Source organism: Pristis pectinata, chromosome 23, assembly GCF_009764475.1.
Source record: "Pristis pectinata isolate sPriPec2 chromosome 23, sPriPec2.1.pri, whole genome shotgun sequence".
Taxonomy (NCBI): Eukaryota; Metazoa; Chordata; class Chondrichthyes; order Rhinopristiformes; family Pristidae; genus Pristis; species Pristis pectinata.
Genome location: NC_067427.1, coordinates 18,831,036 through 18,849,070, shown reverse-complemented (window position 1 = coordinate 18,849,070; position 18,035 = coordinate 18,831,036). Strand labels below are relative to the sequence as shown.

Genomic DNA, 18,035 nt, shown 5'->3' with positions numbered 1-18,035 from the left:
GGGACAGGTTGGCAGAGGACCTTTGTTTTGCAGATGTTGAGTGTAATGCCATCCTGTATGCTTCAATGAATTGCAGCATGACTGCTGAGGTTGAAGATGACTTGGTTTTGGAGTAGATTGAGCAGTCTTGCATTAGTTTTATAGACTGGCTCCACTATACAATTGCTGTTGTGAAAATGAGCATGTACGTAGCTAAGCATGATGAATATGCTTGTATTTGAGTATATAGATATGTTATTGTGTTTACAAGAGCAGGAAGAAGCTATTCAGAGACTGATTCTTTTCTCCTATTCATTCAGGTCATGGCTTATCAGGACGTTTACCTTCATGATTCTGCAGCCCCGAATATCATTATGTAACAAGTGTATTTGTGGTGTGCACCAGTCCTTGAATTTTACTTATGTTCAGGACAGTGTTTCTGTCCTGTGTGCAGGGTCTTTGTGAACCAGGGAGTATGCAGGGCAGCAACACCCAAAGGCGCTGGAGGAACTCGGTGGGTCAGGCAGCATCTATGGAGAGAGAGAGAGAGAGAGATGGAGGATCTCAACCCAAAACGTCGACTGTTCTTTTCTCCCCATAGAGGCTGCCTGAACCGCTGAGTTCCTCCAGCGCTTTTGTGTGCTGCTTCAGATTTCCAGCATCTGCAGTCTCTTGTATGTCCAGTATGCAGGGCAATATCTGTCTGTGAATGTATAATGTGTGTATTCCTGTTTTTAGTATCAATAGTAAACTTTATTCATAATATATAAACAAAAGGAAAAAACACTGCGAAACTCTTTACATTCTTAGTGTCATTTGGCCACTACATTCAATGGTGTTAACGATATTTTTTAAAAAAACATAGCATCATTGCCACTCGTGGCTATACACAAGTAATATATTCAGTGTGTTGCTGCAGATTTGCAGCACCTGCAGTCTCTCTTGTGTCTCCATGCTACAGTAAAGGCTCCTTCCCTACCGTACATGGAAGGGCTGAGTCGGTTGTAAATATATTTTTAAAAATATATGTAGTAGTTGTAAATATATTAAAACATATACTGTATATATCTGGCAGTATGTCTGCCTCGTGCTCCCAGTGCAGACCCTGAGTGACCTGCCCCGTGCTCCCAGTGCAGACCCAGTCCGCCCTGAGTGACCTGCCCCGTGCTCCCAGTGCAGACCCTGAGTGACCTGCCCCGTGCAGACCCTGAGTGACCTGCCCCCTGCTCCCAGTGCAGACCCTGAGTGACCTGCCCCCTGCTCCCAGTGCAGACCCTGAGTGACCTGCCCAGTGCAGACCCTGAGTGACCTGCCCCCTGCTCCCAGTGCAGACCCTGAGTGACCTGCCCCCTGCTCCCAGTGCAGACCCTGAGTGACCTGCCCCGTGCAGACCCTGAGTGACCTGCCCCCTGCTCCCAGTGCAGACCCTGAGTGACGGGCGGCCACGTTACGCGGCGGGCGGGCGGACGCCCGATTGTTCCTCCGCCCACGCCCCGCCCCCTGTTTTGCATAGTCCCGACGTGGCACTGCGTGGCGCCGCTGTGTGTTCTGGGAGACGGACGGGCTCCGCCCCCTACTGGCGGGAGCAGGAGCTTCACTTCCGGCGGGGAGCCCGAGCGGCGGGAGCGGCGCCATGGGTCACACCGACATCATGGGAGCGGCGGAGGACATCGCCGACCAGGTACCGGCCTGGGGGCCGGGCTCCCCCTCACCGTCCTAAAGTCGTCAAAACAACCGCCCCAGGCCGCTGACCGCCAGAGTCCCGGCTCCCCCCGCAGTGCCGGTCCCCGGGCCTCAGCCCCTCTCCCCCCGGTCCCGGCTCCCCACACCCCCAGTACCCGCCCCGGGCCTCGGCACATCTTCCCCCCCCCCCGGGCCTCGACACCTCTCTTCCCGCCCCCCGCCTCTCCCCCGGGCCTCGGCACTTCTCTTTCCCCCACCCCCGGGCTTCGGCCCCTTCCCCCCCCCCCTCCGGGCCTGCCTCAGCTCCTCTCCCCCCGGTCCCGGCTCCCCACACCCCCAGTGCCCGCCCCAGGCCTCCCCCCGACTCCCCGGGCTTCGGCACCTCTCTCTTCCCTCCCCCCCACCTCCCCCGGGCCTCGGCACCTCTCTCTTTCCGCCCCCCCCCTCCCCCGGGCCTCGGCACCTCTCTCTTCCCCCCCCCCCTCCCCCGGGCCTCGGCACCTCTCTCTTTCCCCCCCCCCCCCCCCCGGGCCTCGGCACCTCTCTCTTCCCCCCCCCCTCCCCCGGGCCTCGGCACCTCTCTCTTCCCCCCCCCCCCTCCCCCGGGCCTCGGCACCTCTCTCTTTCCCCCCCCCCTCCCCCGGGCCTCGGCACCTCTCTCTTTCCCCCCCCCCCCTCCCCCGGGCCTCGGCACCTCTCTCTTCCCCCCCTCCCCCGGGCCTCGGCACCTCTCTCTTCCCCCCCCCCTCCCCCGGGCCTCGGCACCTCTCTCTTTCCCCCCCCCCCGGGCCTCGGCACCTCTCTCCCCCCCCCCCCCCCCCCCCCCGGGCCTCGGCACCTCTCTTTCCTCCCCCCCCCCCCCCGCCTCTCCCCCGGGCCTCGGCACTTCTCTCCCACCCCCGGGCCTGCCTCAGCTCCTCTCCCCCCGGTCCCGGCTCCCCACACCCCCAGTGCCCGCCCCAGGCCTCGGACCCTATCTCCCCCGGCCCCCAAACCTTAGCTCCTCTCTCCCTGCTCACCCCAGAGCCCGCCCCAGGCCTCGGCTCCCCTCTTCTCCCCCCCGACTCCCAGGCCTCGGCCCCTCTTCCACCGCAGTGCCCGCCCCAGGCCCCGGCTCCTCTCTTCCTCTGGCCCAAGCTCCCGACAAACGCCGCCATGCCGATCCCCAAGCCTCGGTCCGTATCTCTCTTCTCTCTTGCCCAGACCCCTGCTCCCCCCGCCGTGCAGGCCTCTCATCTCTCCCTCTCTCCTGCCCAGACTGTTACCCCACCCCCGCACCTTGTGCCGAGAGCCCATTCCCCCATATGTTAATCTCATTGACGCCGGTAATAAATCACCAATAATTTATTATAATTGTAAAAGTGTAAAGGAAAAACTTAATTACAGAATATTTTATATTGTAGTTCAGAAGCGGTAAATTGGTTATTATTGTCACATGTACTGAGGTACACTGAAAAACTTTGTTCGGTGTATTGAGGTAGTACAAGGGAAAAACAATAACAGAATGCAGAATAAAGTTAGTTACAGAGAAAGTGCAGTGCAGGCAGACAATAAGGTGCAAGGTCATAACAAGGTAGTTTGTGAGGTTAATAGATTATGTGATCCTTTTAAATTGTGTGTATATGCTGAATGGCCTGTTTTCTATGCTGTAGTGTTCTATGGTTCTATTATAAAGTATTTATTTTCGTTCCTTGTTGTAAATTCCAATCTCAAATTTTGCAGTGGGAATCCAATGTAAACATATCCTTGTGATTACACCCTCCTGCCTTTGTAGCACAGTAACTCCAGTTTAAATCCTTGTATTCAAATGCTATATTGTTTTATTGTGACACAGTAACAACTCAGCTAAATTCAAACTTTGGGAATTTATTAGCAGATGTATATCAGGACATTGAAGTTCCAAATCTCAAAAGAAAGTTGAAAAGCAAAATGCTGCGGATTGCTGGAAATCTGAAATAAAAACAGAAAATGGTGTATTGGATCAGGCAGCAGCTGCAGTGAGAGAAGCAAAGTTAATGTTTCAGGTCAATAACCTTTCATTGGAATAGGATAAAAAGTTTCTTTTCTTAAATGACATTTGTGAACTCTGGGAGAGTGTCAATTTTATGGAACCTGCTCCCTGTCAATTTGTGGAAATAGCTCAACAACCAAGAGACACATAGTTATAAATCACCTACAGAACTTCAATATCCCAGTGTTACTCAGCCAGTGGCATATGTTTAGAGTGTAAGAAAGGCAACAGTTAGCTTGTACACTGCAAAATCCCGGAAGGTACATGTAATAATCAGGTAATCTGGTTTTAGTGAGGTTGGTTGAAGGATAAATATTGGCCCAAGACATAAAGGAAAAACTTTCCTGCTGCTGTTCAAGTTAGTTCTTTGGAATTGGTTGCATTGACTTAGAGGGCAAATGGAAACTTGAAGGGAAGAGAGCATCTTTTCTGGTTTCACTTGGAAGGCAAATGAAGCTTTGATTAAATGCTCAAGACTAGTTGAATTAAAATTAAGGTATTTTGCAGTGGTTCTTACCGACCTATTCTGCCTTGAAGTGGTGGTACTATCCACGTGAAAGAAACTTAAAGCAAAATCTGTTCTTTTTTTATTTCTGTCTCAGTAAAATGGCACTTGAGCATTTTGGTCATTATTGTTTGCTTAATGATATCCCTGTTCTCTCACCTTTCCAGGGTAAGCACTGCAAATGTGTACTGTGACTCAATTGGATAGAATTTTTAAAAAAATATAGTATGCCTGAGAGGAACAGCAATCTACTTTGGTAGCTCAAAGTTCTCCAGCAAATGGCATTTTCTTCATCTTGGGTGTGGGTCTGTTGTAAACTCACGGAGTCAAGAACTCTACTTATTGTCATACAGCAAGCTGACATTCCCTAAAGGAGAATAGTGATAATTATCTTCCCTGTGCATTAACTTCAGGGGTGCCGTTTACACATTTATATATTCTATTCATTTTGGGGGAAACTTTACTTGATTTACCAGTTCATATAATTACATGATTTTACAGCTACATTTTGATAATATTTGAGAATTGGCTTCCAAATAACTTAAAAGCAGGAAGCTGTGATTTAGTAAAATTCTAGCACAATTTTTTAAAGCGAGTAGATTGGAAAATTGTAAGACTTTTATATTGCTCCAATAAAGCAAAATGTCTGGATGGAAGTCTTGGGTAGTCCCTTGGGATTGAGAATAGCTTGCTCCCTTTCCATTTCACAGTTCTGAGGTAGCCACTGATGTCAATGTGGGAGGTGGTGTGTTCCTTCCACCCTTTATGCTGGACTTCTGTGTGTTCCTGGCAAAATGATTCAAGGTTTTCAATGGCCTTCCAATTGCTGCTCTTGAACAGTTGTGGGCTAGGGATTTGAGGAGATTTTGAGAACATCCTTGAATTTTGTTTACCACCGTGCACCTGGAAATGATTCTGAGTGCCATCCCAGCAGGAGAGAGTTTCAGGATTCTGGTGATGCTGGGTGGAAAGTATGTGCAGGAGGTCCAGCAACTTGCTGACAGTCATGATGTACTTGGTTCTTCAGTGCTATCTTATCAATGATAGAGCTGCAATCAACAGTCTCTGGATGGAGCACTTCAAAGACCACCTCAGTTATGATGTGGGTGTTCTTGACTCCAATGCACAGTTGCCTATTCATCCTTGCTGTCACTTCTGACTAACAAGATGTCAGAAAGGACATATTCCAACTAAAAGAAGACCTTGGGACCTAAATTTCTAAAACTTGGCAGTGAGTAGACTCAGTCACAAATCCACAATCTTGTTCCCAAGGAGACCTCAGGGACTTTGTAATGAATGCCCTCAAGAAAGAAAACAACTATGACTGCAGTAACTACAGAGAGATCTCCTTGCTGTCCGCCACAGGGAAAGTCATCACCAGAGTCTTCCTCTTTCCCTTTATTCAAGTGGCCAAAGAGCTGTTTCCCGAACCACAGAATACATTCTATCTATCTCGAGGTAGAATGGACATGATCTTCACACCACAGCTTCAAGAATAATGGGGGGGGCGGGGGGCAGCAGCAACAAGGCATTTTCTTTTGACTTCACTAAAGCCTCTTACAACAGGGATAGACTGTGGATTACTCTCCTCAAACTCTGCTACCCACAGAAATTTGTTTCCATCACACATTTGCTTCATAATGGCGTGTAAGCAATAATCCTAGCTAACAGGCCCACACCAGTGCCAATCTCAATGAAGATTCGTTTTAGGCAATGCTGCATTGCAATGATACCTTGGTAATCATTTTCATTCTGGTGCTACACTTTACCTCAAGTAAGCTTCCCTCTGGACTAGATCTAATCTGCAGGACAAATGGGAAATTCTTCAACCTACATCACCTCCATTCCAGAGCCAAATCATCCCGGCCTCGGTACTTGAACTGCACTATTCTTGTGCATGTGTTTGGAGGTTGAGCTCCAAGTCATTGTCGTCTGGTTTGCTGAAGCCTTGCACTCTACAGCTACAAGACAAAGCTCCATTACCAACCTGCCTCTCATGTACAGCACCAATTTCCCAAAATAAAGGTGCAAGGCCAGATCTTGGTAAGGGTGGACCACTTCCCATTATCTCAGGAGAAATTTCTCAGCAATGGCAGACATTGTTGATGTGATTCATCTGACCTTCAGTGTGGCAGCGCACACGTTAATTGTCTGAAGAAAATAGCGCTTGAAGAGCAAGGTCTCAGCCCCAGTACAAAGCTTGTCCCTGGGCACTAGTGATTCTAGCTGTTCCATGTTTCAGAGATTTGAACTGGTTACAGCATGCATCTCAAAGCTGTGGAATGATACCACAAACAAACACTTTTTCCGCCAAATCCTCTGGATGATTGGGGAGCACGCAGAAGCCTAGCATTGATGGCAGAAGGAGCAGAACACCACACAAACTACTACTCCTCTACTGCCAAGTTGAGGCTAGACGCAGATTAGAGGAACAGCACCTCGTATTCCGTCTTGATAGTCTCCAACCTGACGGCGTGAACATCGATTTCTCTAACTTCTGATAACCACTCCCCTCTGCCCCTTTTTTCCCTTATTTCACTGGCCCCCATCACCCATACATTCCTCCCCCTGGTTCCCCTCCTCACCACCTTCCCTTTATTCCATGGTCCACTGTCCTCTCCTATCAGATTCCATCTTCTTCAGCCCTTTATCACTTCCACCCATCACCTCCCGGTTTCTTGCATCATTCCCACTCTCCCCCTTCCCTCACCTGGATCCACCTAACACCTGCCAGCTCTCGTTCCACCCACCGCCCCCCCCCAACTTTTGTATATGAGCTATCTCCCCTCATTCTCACCAGCCTGATGAAGGGCCTCCTCTATAGTTGCTGCCTGACTCACTGAGTTCCTCCAGCTTTTTGTGTATTGCTCACAAACTACAAACCTGCCCATTCCATCAAACTCTGATTCTCACAATTGCCTCAATCCACAGAACCAGAATGAATTTGTCCTCAATCCTGAGGGACAGCCTAAAAAAACTGATTTCTCTCTCACTCACTGTCACTAACAAAATAATGACCTGATCATCAGGACATTGGAATGAAGAGTTGGCTGTTCCATTCCGTGCATTACGACAAAGACTGTGGTTGAAGTGTTAATTGGGCATGAAGCACTTGTGATAACAAGAATGTGGAAGGTGATAGAAATGCAAATTATTCCTCATACTACAGCTCATCACTTAGAACTATAGATTTGTAAGTGGTTTAGTCGTGTTTTAGTCCCCAGCATTTACAGTGCAATCTCCTTCCCCTTATCCCAGAAGCAGACTTGTAACTATGTGGATAGCTGGGCTTAAGTCTGTTGGTGGGGTAGGAGAGACGGATTTACCTCCATGGGAGTTGGGTGCTGCATTACAAACACTGATTGTTAGAATTCTAACTCAGCAATCAATTTAAGTATAATTAACAGGTCATTTAATTCCAAAGGCATGCTGTTAGGTTAATTGGCTACTGTAAATATCTCCTAATGTAGACAAGAGACTGCAGATGCTGGAATCTGGAGCAACAAATGATCTGCTGGAGGAACTCAGCAGGTCGAGCAGCATCTGTGGGAGGAAAAAAATTGTCAACGTTTCAGGTCAAAACCCTGCATCAGGTCTGAGTGGAGCGGTGAGGTGGTCGGCTTAGAGAGGAGAAGGGGACTGGTGAGAAAGTGAAGTCCACCAGTCGCCTTGGAATCCTTTCTCACCACTTCTCTCTTTGCCGGCCATCTTGCCTCTCTACTCAGTCCTGATGCAGGGTTTCAACCCGAAATGTCAACAGTTTCTTTCCTCCCACAGTTGCTGCTCGACCTGCTGAGTTCCTCCAGCAAATTTTGTTGCTAGCTCCTAATGCAAGTGAGCAGTAGGAAAAACAGGGGGTTGGGAAAGTATTTTGCCATGTGAGGAAGGAAGGATTATAGGGCAAAAAGTGGTGGAATGGGATAATGGGGATGCTTTCTGGCATTACGAGCCAACATGGGCTCTGGACCCACACAGCTTCCTTCCACATCAGTAAAATCTGAAATCTGAGTTGACAAGAGGGCAAACTCAGGCTTTTGATGCTGGAATGTAATGAGCCCAGCATTGGTGAGTACAGAATGCTTGTTTGAGTGCACAGAATGAAGGGAAATGTTAAAAACCTGTTGATGTTCAATCTCAAATTGCCAATCAAGTTGCATTGGTATTTCTGGCCAGCAGAGAGCAATCTCCCTGATTACACCTGCAGTGTAGCATATCCACAGTTGAATTCTCAACATTTTTCATCATGCAGATTCAAGTGGCATGTGTGGTTCCAAATAAGCTTTTGTTGAAATCATTGCTGGAGCAAGTATTTTAAAATGGACTCTTAAGGAAGAAAGAATACAGGACACTTCCATTCTTAAAGTGAAAATTTAAAAAAAATCAGATGCTGGAAATCTGAAATAAAAATGAAAAATGCTGGAAAAACTCAGCAGGTCAGGCAGCGTCTATGGAAGTAGAAATGGTTAATGTTTCGGGTCTGCGGTCCTTCATCAGAACTGGTGAAAGGTCACAGATCCAAAACATTGACAGTTTCTCTTTCTATAGGATGCTGCTTAACCTGCTGAGTTTTTCTAGCATTTCCTGTTTTTATTCTGTTCCTGAAGTGCCTTGCATGATCAGAGAATTAAATACATTGTGAAGTGTTAGCTCTGTTGTCAACTCTACATTGATTTCTGTTGTTATCCTGGTTTTCAAATCCCTCCCTTTTTGGTTCACTCAAGACCTAAAACAAACCCTAACTCCACTTAAAACCTATCCTTTTGGCCAGACTTTGTTATCTAGCCTTGCGGGATTCAGTGTTGAATTATGTGTAAACAATGCTCCTGTGAAATGCCTTGGTATTTAGTACTTCATCAAAAGGTGCTATGTAGTTTCAATTGTTGAGTTTGTTGTTGCCTCACTTGCTTGTTCCTGTCAGCAGAGGAGGATAAAGGCATACCATTATCTAAGTGTCTCAACTCCACCAGTTCGCCAGAGAGCAAAGTGGGCAACAAAACAGGACTTTGTAGGTGGATTTATTTACTGGGGAATGACCTTGTTCACATCAGTATAGAATTCCTGCCTCTGATCCATAGTCTTCCACCACACACCTTCAGGTGTTGAACTGGCCTTCGATATATTCTGACTGGACCTGTGTGAGGCTGTTCATTTGGCGACTAGAATGGAGTCTATGGGCATCTAGAGCAGTTATGCTTGTGGGTGAAAGCTTATATGTCAACAAAAGTCTTCAGTAATTCTCCACCCCCAAACAAGCAAGCATGTTGTCCTAACGTTTACAGAAGAATTAAAAACTTTAGAAGTTTATATATTCTCTGTGCCCCCTTCCCTCCCTCCCTCCCTGCTGTGGAGCAGATGCTGGCTTTAATGTTTTTGTCTTTCTCTTCAGCACCCTGAGCACATTCCATTATATACCAAAATAAAACTGGGTGACCAGATTGTCACAAGGTGTATGTGCACGCTGACTTTTGCTGCACGTCCACCACAGACATGAAGTACCCCTGAGCCCTGCACCATCACAGTGCTCCAGTCCGCTTTGCTGGGAACATTGACACCTTCTTGTCATCTATATCTGCACCTTTCTGTTGGCTGAAAGAACTTCTCACCTAAGCCTTTGCCCTTATGTATATTAAAAATCTGTGTCCTATTGAATGCCTCTGGTGGTGTACCAGTGTCTGTTAAATCTGCATTTACATGTTAACTCCTCAGCTCTATTCAGTTAGCAAATAAAGCACTTACAAAAACTCCTGCATTCTATTTGTCTGTGACATTGCTTGGAAAAAGAGTGCAGGAGTTATCTAAGTGTCCTGGCCAGTATTTATCTCTTAGACCAATTAGCAGCTGCATTTCCTGTACTATGGCAGAGATTACCATGTCAAAAGTACTTCATTGATTGTGAAGTGTTTTGGGATAATTTTACAAACACAGTTCATACATGCAGTGAGCCAGTTTAAATATTTAGATCGCATGGCCCAGTGGAGTAACCTTATTGCAGAGCAGTGCTAGTGGGCACTGTCACAGTATAACACTAGGGAATGGTCTTGGTGGGTACAGGTCTGTGACAGTATAACATCTGAGGAGAGTGCAGGTCTGTCACTTGCATTACACTAGAACTGTAGTCCAGTGTTAGAGCTCTGTCACTGTTTAGCACTTTGGTGTAGTCCTGGTGGGTCCAGGTCTGTGTCAGATAACACTGGGCTATGATACCAGCATGCACAGATTTTTTATTCTATTGCACAGGGGTCTTGGATACTGGACTACATCTGAGAATGCTGGGTTTCGATACTGCGGTGCACAGATCTGTCATATTTTAGCACCAGGGCTGATTACAATGCCTACAATACAAGTATGCACATGTCTATCACTGTATAGTGTTGAGCTTTGGTGCTAGGATTCACAAGTCTGTTCATGTGTAACACTGGGGTATTATCTTGAAGGTCACTGGGCTATCACATTAAAATTGTAAGTTTTCCTTGCTCCAATTCATGTTTTTTCCAGTTTCTGCGGATGACCAAACAGTATCTGCCGCATCTTGCCAGATTGTGTCTAATAAGTACTTTCCTGGAGGATGGAATTCGCATGTGGTTTCAGTGGAATGAACAGCGGGATTACATCGAGGTCACCTGGAATTGTGGCTACTTCCTGGCTACCTGTTTTGTGCTGATTAATCTATTTGGGCAACTAGGTGAGTGGCAACCAACTTCCCTTTTTCACCTTTACCATGATGTTTCTGATTCTGATTATTTATTTGTTTGTTTGTTTGTTTTCCATTTCCCAGGGGGATGCATCCTGATATTAAGTAGAAATTTTGTACAATATGCCTGCTTTGGACTGTTTGGGATTATAGCACTACAGGTAAGCGTTTGAGGTGGTGAGTGCTGCTTTTTGTTGGCTTGCATCAGAGACCAGTAGCTGAGGGTGTAATTCCATGGATCCCTTATTATCTCCGGTGTTCCAGGAACAAAGAACATCCTGATGTTTAGGTATTCCCCTCCCCTTCCACCACCATCATAATGATGCATTGAGGACTGGTAAGATCTTCAGTTGTTCTGCATCATTGGATCAGACCTCAGGACGTAGAAGTAGTATCAGTTCGGCATCTCCCTCCATTTCACCTTCCAGCTGATGGAGCTCGTGAGGCAGGATTGGACTTGGTTCTGATGTTCCCACAGTTGAATAACATGCCCTAAATAAAAGATTTTTCTTATGGAAAATAAATCTCTTATTTAGGCATGTGCTCTGTACCATGTATTACTTCATCATTCCTCGAGTTTTATTCCTGTGTACAAGATTCTGCCTTCTCTTAATCCAGAGGGACAATTTGGCTTTTGCATTGCCTGTTTGTTGTAGGGGAGGGGGACAGAGAAGAATTTTTCTATTCAATGGAGAGGACAGGCACAACTTCTGCAAAGTGAGTCCAACAACCTCCAGTCCATAGCCCTTCCCATCCCTGCCAACCCACATACAAAGGTAGATTGTAAGAACCTTTTTCCCCACAGTGAGGGTATCTTAAGACAAGAGGGCATAGGTTTTAGGTAGGGGGTTCATTGGGGGAATGGGAATTTTCTTCACACATTTGGAATCTGAAACATGCTGCCTGAGGGAGGTGTTGAAGGCAGATATTTTCACAACATTTAAGAAGCATCTAGACAAGCACTTGAATTGCCAAGGCACCAAAGGTGATGAACCGAATGTGGGCAAATCAGGTTGGTATAGATGGGTGTAATGGTCTGCATGGACGTGTAGGGCTGAAGGGTGTTCCACATGACTCTGAACTAGAGATTGGCACTCATAGGAACAGGACATCAATCCCTCAAGACTGCTCTTCCATTCTGTTAGTTTGTGGCTAACCAATCTCAACTGATTTTCTTATTCCCTAATGAAATAGGAGGCCATTTAGCCCAATGAATATGCTAGCTCTTGTAACAATCCCATTTGTTACCTTGTAACCTGTTCTGTCTTAGGTCACTATAAACCCCCTACCACCCACCTCCACTAGAAGTAGTTTTATGGTTGTCAGTTAATCTGCCAAATTATGTGGCTTTGGGATTTGGGAGGAAACTGGAACATCCAGGCCACCCAGTACTTACCTGCTTTTACATGAAATATGCATACACTTATTGACTTGAGAGGGAGTCTTCACAATGCATGTTCCTATCCACGGACTCTAGTGGGGCAAAGCTCCGTTTAGTATGAGTTATACTTTATCCCTCTGTCCCTTGTGGGGGCAGCATGTGAGCACAAGTTGGTGGACACTAACTGCTTTGTTTCTTTGATTCCAGACTATTGCCTACAGCATTTTATGGGATCTGAAGTTCCTGATGAGGTGCGTCTCTTACCAGTGCAGTGTGCGGCATGCTGTACCCTTGCCCCTGTGCCATACACCCAATCTGCATTCCTGTGAAACTGCATCCTTAACAGGGCAACTTGGGGTTGGGCAATAAATTAGACTTCTTGAGAATGAATAAACCCCTGGAGTAAACACCTTGTTGTTTTCAGGGTGCAAAAGCATGTTTCTACTTGACAATATGTTAATATTCATGTGTCAATATCCTAATGGAGCTGTGTGTTAATTCCCTGATCCTTTTTCTACTCTTATTAGGAACCTTGCACTTGGGGGTGGCTTGCTGCTATTGCTCGCTGAGTCGCGGTCAGAAGGTAAAAGCATGTTTGCCGGTGTTCCAACAATCAAGGAGAGTTCACCAAAGCAGTACATGCAGCTTGGTGGCCGGGTGCTGCTCATCCTGATGTTCATGACCCTGCTGCACTTCAACTCAAGTTTCTTCTCGGTAAGTCTGGCGGCCAGGACAATGTGTGTCATGAATATGAAAGAACACATAGCTGTCACGACATGGAAGGAAAGCGCATTTCAAGAGTGGCCCAATAATAAAGCAATCGGTACATCAAGAGCAATATCCCTTCTGGAATGCTCTCCCCTTCCTTTCCACATTTGGAATTTGCACTACCTACACTATCGTATCTAGATACTTGTATAACAATCCCATTGAAATTAATATAAGATTATTAGATCTGGTATCTATCTAAACAACATCTTAAATGTAATGCTTTTAAAGTAGGAAAATGCCCCAAGGGAGTATAATGACAAAATTTGGCACCAGATCACAGAATTATGGGAAGACTAGAAAGGGTGAACAGGAAGGACTTATTTCTCTATTTTCTTTAGCAAAGAGGTTAATTTAATTTCTAGTGAAAGGCACTTAATGTATTCTGGCAAAGCTAAAGAGTGCAAGTCTTACATTATGTGGACAAGTGGCTCTTTCAGAAACTTAATGTAGCTCAGTTAGTTGCTTTGAAATAGTATTCTGGGCATTTGGATGTGATATTGTGAACTTTGCCGAGCACTCAAAGTGGAGGTTCTTCAAGTAGCACTGCCTGACCTGCTAGGTATGGATTTCAGAGCATTTACATTCTTCTGTGTTCTCCAACTGTTCTCATTTCACAGCTTTTGTTTGTTTTCTCTCTAACTGCCTCCATCAACCCCTTGACCAGGTGACCTGTACAACTTGTTCCCTGGCCTCAGGGAGATTCTCTTTGTCCCATCCATCCCTCCCCCACCCTCTCTGCAACTTAAAACTATTATTTTCTCTCCCAGTTCTGACAAAGGGTCTTCAACCTCCGTCTCTCTTTCCACAGATGCTACCAGATGTGCTGCGTTTCCATCTTTTTCTGTTTATATTTGAGATTCTTCAATTGTCCACTTGTCTTGATCTCATTCAATGAGCAATGTTTGTTCATTCCTGGGGGCATTGAATCTCCTGGGTTTAACTGTTGGATCCAGGATGAGGTATTTATTTTGAATGGTTGTTTTGTTCTAGCTTTCCCAAAAATCCCAATCTAAGAAGTCAGTACATGATTTGAACCATGTGGCAGGTATGTTGTTGAAACCCTGGTAGTTCAGTAGTTTATTCCCAGGCCTCACTGATCAGTGAGATTCTTTGCCCTATCCATCCTTCCCCCACCCTCCCTTGTGTCCATTGAAGGGAGAGGTTAGTAACAAGGGGTTGGAGGTAGGCCTGTGAGTGGGGTAGATTTAAGGTAGTTGGTATGAGGATTAGAAAGGATTTAAGAGAGAAGAGAAAATCACCCAAAGAGTGGTGGGAGTCTGGAATTTGCTGTCTAAAAGGGTGGTGGAGGCAGAAGCCTTCACGTTTCAGTCATGCCCAATAAACACTTTATGGTGCCATAACAACAGCTACAGACAGAGTGCTAGGAAGGGGGATCAATCTAAATAGGACTTCTCTGACCACGGGTGTGAAGGGCTGCAGAGTGTCTTTTGGTGTCATGTCTCTATATGATAATGCAGTGTTAGGGAAGGTAGCCTGAGCTAGCAGCAGTAGGGGGGGTTTCTTTCTGTTGATTTCTGCGTATGAGGGTTGTAAAGAAATTGCCCTCATGTAGGGGAGACCAAAAATAGGGGCATTAATTGTGGGGAAAAAAAAATGAAGTGACAATGTCAGGCTTAATGTCGTGGAATCATCCTGTATTTGGCCCATTGTGCCTATCTAATCAACTACACCGCATTCAGTCCTGTAGGTCTACAATTCTTATTCTTTTAATGATTTAATTCCCTTTTTAAGTTCTTAAATTTGGTTTACCATCCTTACAGGCAGCACATTCCAGAACATAACGCTTTTTTTTTGAAACACTAAATTCACTCCTGTAACCTCTGGTTCTTTTTCCAGTGACCTTAAATCAGCTTGTCCTGTATTGTAAATATAATTCTATAGATAGATACAACATGGAAACAGGCTCTCCAGCCCTCTGAGTCTGTGCCGACCATCAACCACCCATTCACACTAATCCCGCATTGATTCCTTTTTTTGTACTCTTCCCACATTCTCATTAATGCCTGCCAGATGCTACCACTCATCTACACACTAGGGGTAATTTACAGTGGCCAATTAACCTACCAGTCTGCACACTTTTGGGGTGTGGGAGGAAACCGGAGCACCTGGAAGAAACCCATGCAGTCACAGGGAGAACGTGCAAACTCCACACAGACAGCACTCGGCACTGTTAGCTGTGCCACTGTAATGCAGCTAACACAGTTCTACAATGTGGTCCCCTTGTGGCTGAATAGCCAACTGGCCCATTGTAGACTGGCAGACTAAGACTCCAGTACTTGCTGAACAATCTTAGTTCAGAATTGGCATATCAGGGCTCAAAGGAATTGTAGTCTACATTGAAGTTGATTATTTATCCCCGTCAGATTGCAGTAAGTTTTATTTTTATTCTTTCCATGCAGATTATCCAGAATGTGGTGGGAACAGGATTGATTGTCCTGGTGGCGATTGGCTTCAAAACCAAACTGGCGGCTCTAACCCTGGTCATCTGGCTTTTCAGCCTCAACCTCTACTTCAATGCGTTCTGGACTGTCCCCACCTACAAGCCCATGCATGACTTCCTCAAGTATGACTTCTTCCAGAGCATGTCTGTGATTGGGGGGCTCCTCCTTGTGGTCGCCCTGGGCCCTGGTGGTGTGTCTATGGATGAAAAGAAGAAAGAGTGGTGATTGGTGTAATGCCTTCAAAACCACAGCCCTTTCCCCTCCCTTCTTTCCCCTGCTCTCTTCCCTTGCCCACCCCTCTCTTCCTTCTCTCCTCTCCCCAATTTCCCCAGTGAATGCCATTTTGTACCGTTTGTGTGATTTTACCCAGATTTTCAGTGCATTTGCATATTCAGGGTATATATTGCTCCACCTACTCATTTTGGTAACATCACAAAACAGAGCCTTAATTTTTGATTTCACCTGTTTAAAAATAAAAATCCCACAACAAAAAACATTTATAGTTCACACTTTAAAAATTGTGTGACTGTGTAATAAAGAGTGAGGCCCCCCCCACCCCTTTTTTAAAACAAAATGTTGAAGTAAAGCCACAGTTTTAGCTCCAGCCACTATGTAGAGTGAGCTCCCTTTTATATATTTGCATCGTGAGAAGAACTAAGAGAAGGCATTAAAATAGTTTTCTGTTCTCTTATTCTCTTGGGTTACAATCTGTGGCTTTCAAATTGACAAAAGTCTTAATTACTGCAGATTACATTTCAGTATAATGGTTAAGTTCTCAAAGAGTTGCAACAACAGCTCTTAATCTAAAAGAACACTAAATGTACCATGGTTGTGTACCCTGTTATTTAAACTCTTATCTCCCAGCCCAACAGCTTTTGTATGCAAGGTAATATTTAGGATTGGGAGATCTGGTTAAAAGTTAATGCATCCATATGGATTGAGATTTTTTTTTAAGTACTCTTTACATTTACACTACCAACCAAATCTCTTTATACCACCCCCCCCCCCCCCTTCCCTCCCCACCCTCTCATTCCCCAGAGCAGAGGTAGGTGGAGACTATGAGTCAAGCTTTTACAAATTGTGGGTCACCAAACCCAACCTCTTGCGAAAGGATCGAAAGTGAGCGATGCAGGCTACCCTACGACCGTGTAGAGAGCAGGCCAGGCAGTTCAGGAAGGTTGACAGTTCTGTATATCTGGCCGATGTCGAGATAAATAATGGGAGCTGAGGAGAATTAGAGGGTCCTAGTGCCAGGAGCTATGGAGGAGAAATATAAAGCAGGATTCATGTCACCATCCGGTGGTCTGTGCCAAAAAGTTTATGTGCATGTTCGGCTTGGTTCTATTGTAGTACTTACGTTAACATGTGCACCAATTATGATACTTCAGTCCATTCTCATCGCTGAAAATCCTGCTGTCACTCTCTGTAGCCACGCGTGGAAAACGGCTCCCTTGTTTGAGCTTCCAAGTGATGATCAGTGCCCACAAAACCCACATTCTAACAAGAGACCACTCCCTTCAGAAGAAGGATAATGTCAAGTTTCACTGGCCACCATCAAAAACAAGTTTGAATTTGCAATGAGGAAACATGCCAGTGACTGAGCTGCTGAATTGTTAAATGAAGTCTGATCATGTTAACAATGGGTATATTATTGCCCACACTGTCAATCAACTGTTTGTGTCTCAGATGAATATGTGGGCCCTACACACTTATTTCCAAAGGACAAGTCTTGGTCTCTCAGTCCAAGATGTTACTTTTTAACTTGTTTCACCACATGCCTCAACTTTCCTTTAGCTTATGTTGGTTACCTGTGAATGGTTTGCAGAGGAGCAGCAAGAGAATCCTGATGGTTTGCAGAGGAGCAGCAAGAGAATCCGGTTGACAGGTGGCCCCTGTAAAAGTCTGTTTCTATTTTAAAAGGACCTCAAAATACTATTCTGCAGTTGCCCTAAGCTGTTCCTGGCTGCTGATCACCATGATTCCTGCAGGAAGGTGATTATGGAGTATAGTATGGGAGTGGGATCAGGGTCGGGCTTAGATACAATTCCTACTGCATTCAAATAGCCAACTGGTACACATTGTTCATGCTCACACCAACCTGATAGCCAGCAGCTTTGGGACTGGAAATCCTTGGCAGAAGTCAGCTTCAGGGGGTGGGAGAGGAGAAAGAAATTATTTATATAATACAGCAATAAAGATGGACTCTAGCTCTTAAGACACTGTGGAGTAAATCGTCAGTATTAGTCAATGTGCCTGACTGGGTGGGGGAAGAGGAGGAGAAACTGCATTCAGCTGGAAAATTGTTCACGCAGGTCTGTGTTTTGTGTTTTTTTTACACACATCAAGTATAAGTTCCTGGGCGTGCTGACATGAGCTCTGCTCTGTCGTACTCTCAGCTCCTGCCCCAAGGGCAAAAGCTGCAAAAGGTCAGGAACCTTTGTTACCTTCAGAAATTGTCGTGTTGAGTTTTAGTTGTTGAAATAAAAGCTTTGATTCCCTTCCCCACCCTTCCACATCGTTGACGTGTGTAATTCTTTTTTTTCCAAATGAGT

The 18,035-nt window shown here is 45.7% G+C and overlaps 1 protein-coding gene across 1 annotated transcript; it reads left to right on the top strand.

The window, feature by feature from the left end:
* Positions 1–1,522: 1,522 nt before the first annotated feature.
* Positions 1,523–17,996, top strand: surf4 (surfeit 4). Its single transcript, XM_052037371.1, has 6 exons — positions 1,523–1,660; positions 10,674–10,860; positions 10,954–11,030; positions 12,458–12,501; positions 12,778–12,964; positions 15,442–17,996. Exons 1-6 carry the CDS (start codon positions 1,613–1,615, stop codon positions 15,706–15,708), a joined length of 810 nt encoding a protein of 269 aa, XP_051893331.1. The 5' UTR covers positions 1,523–1,612; the 3' UTR covers positions 15,709–17,996.
* The last annotated feature ends 39 nt before the right edge of the window (positions 17,997–18,035 follow it).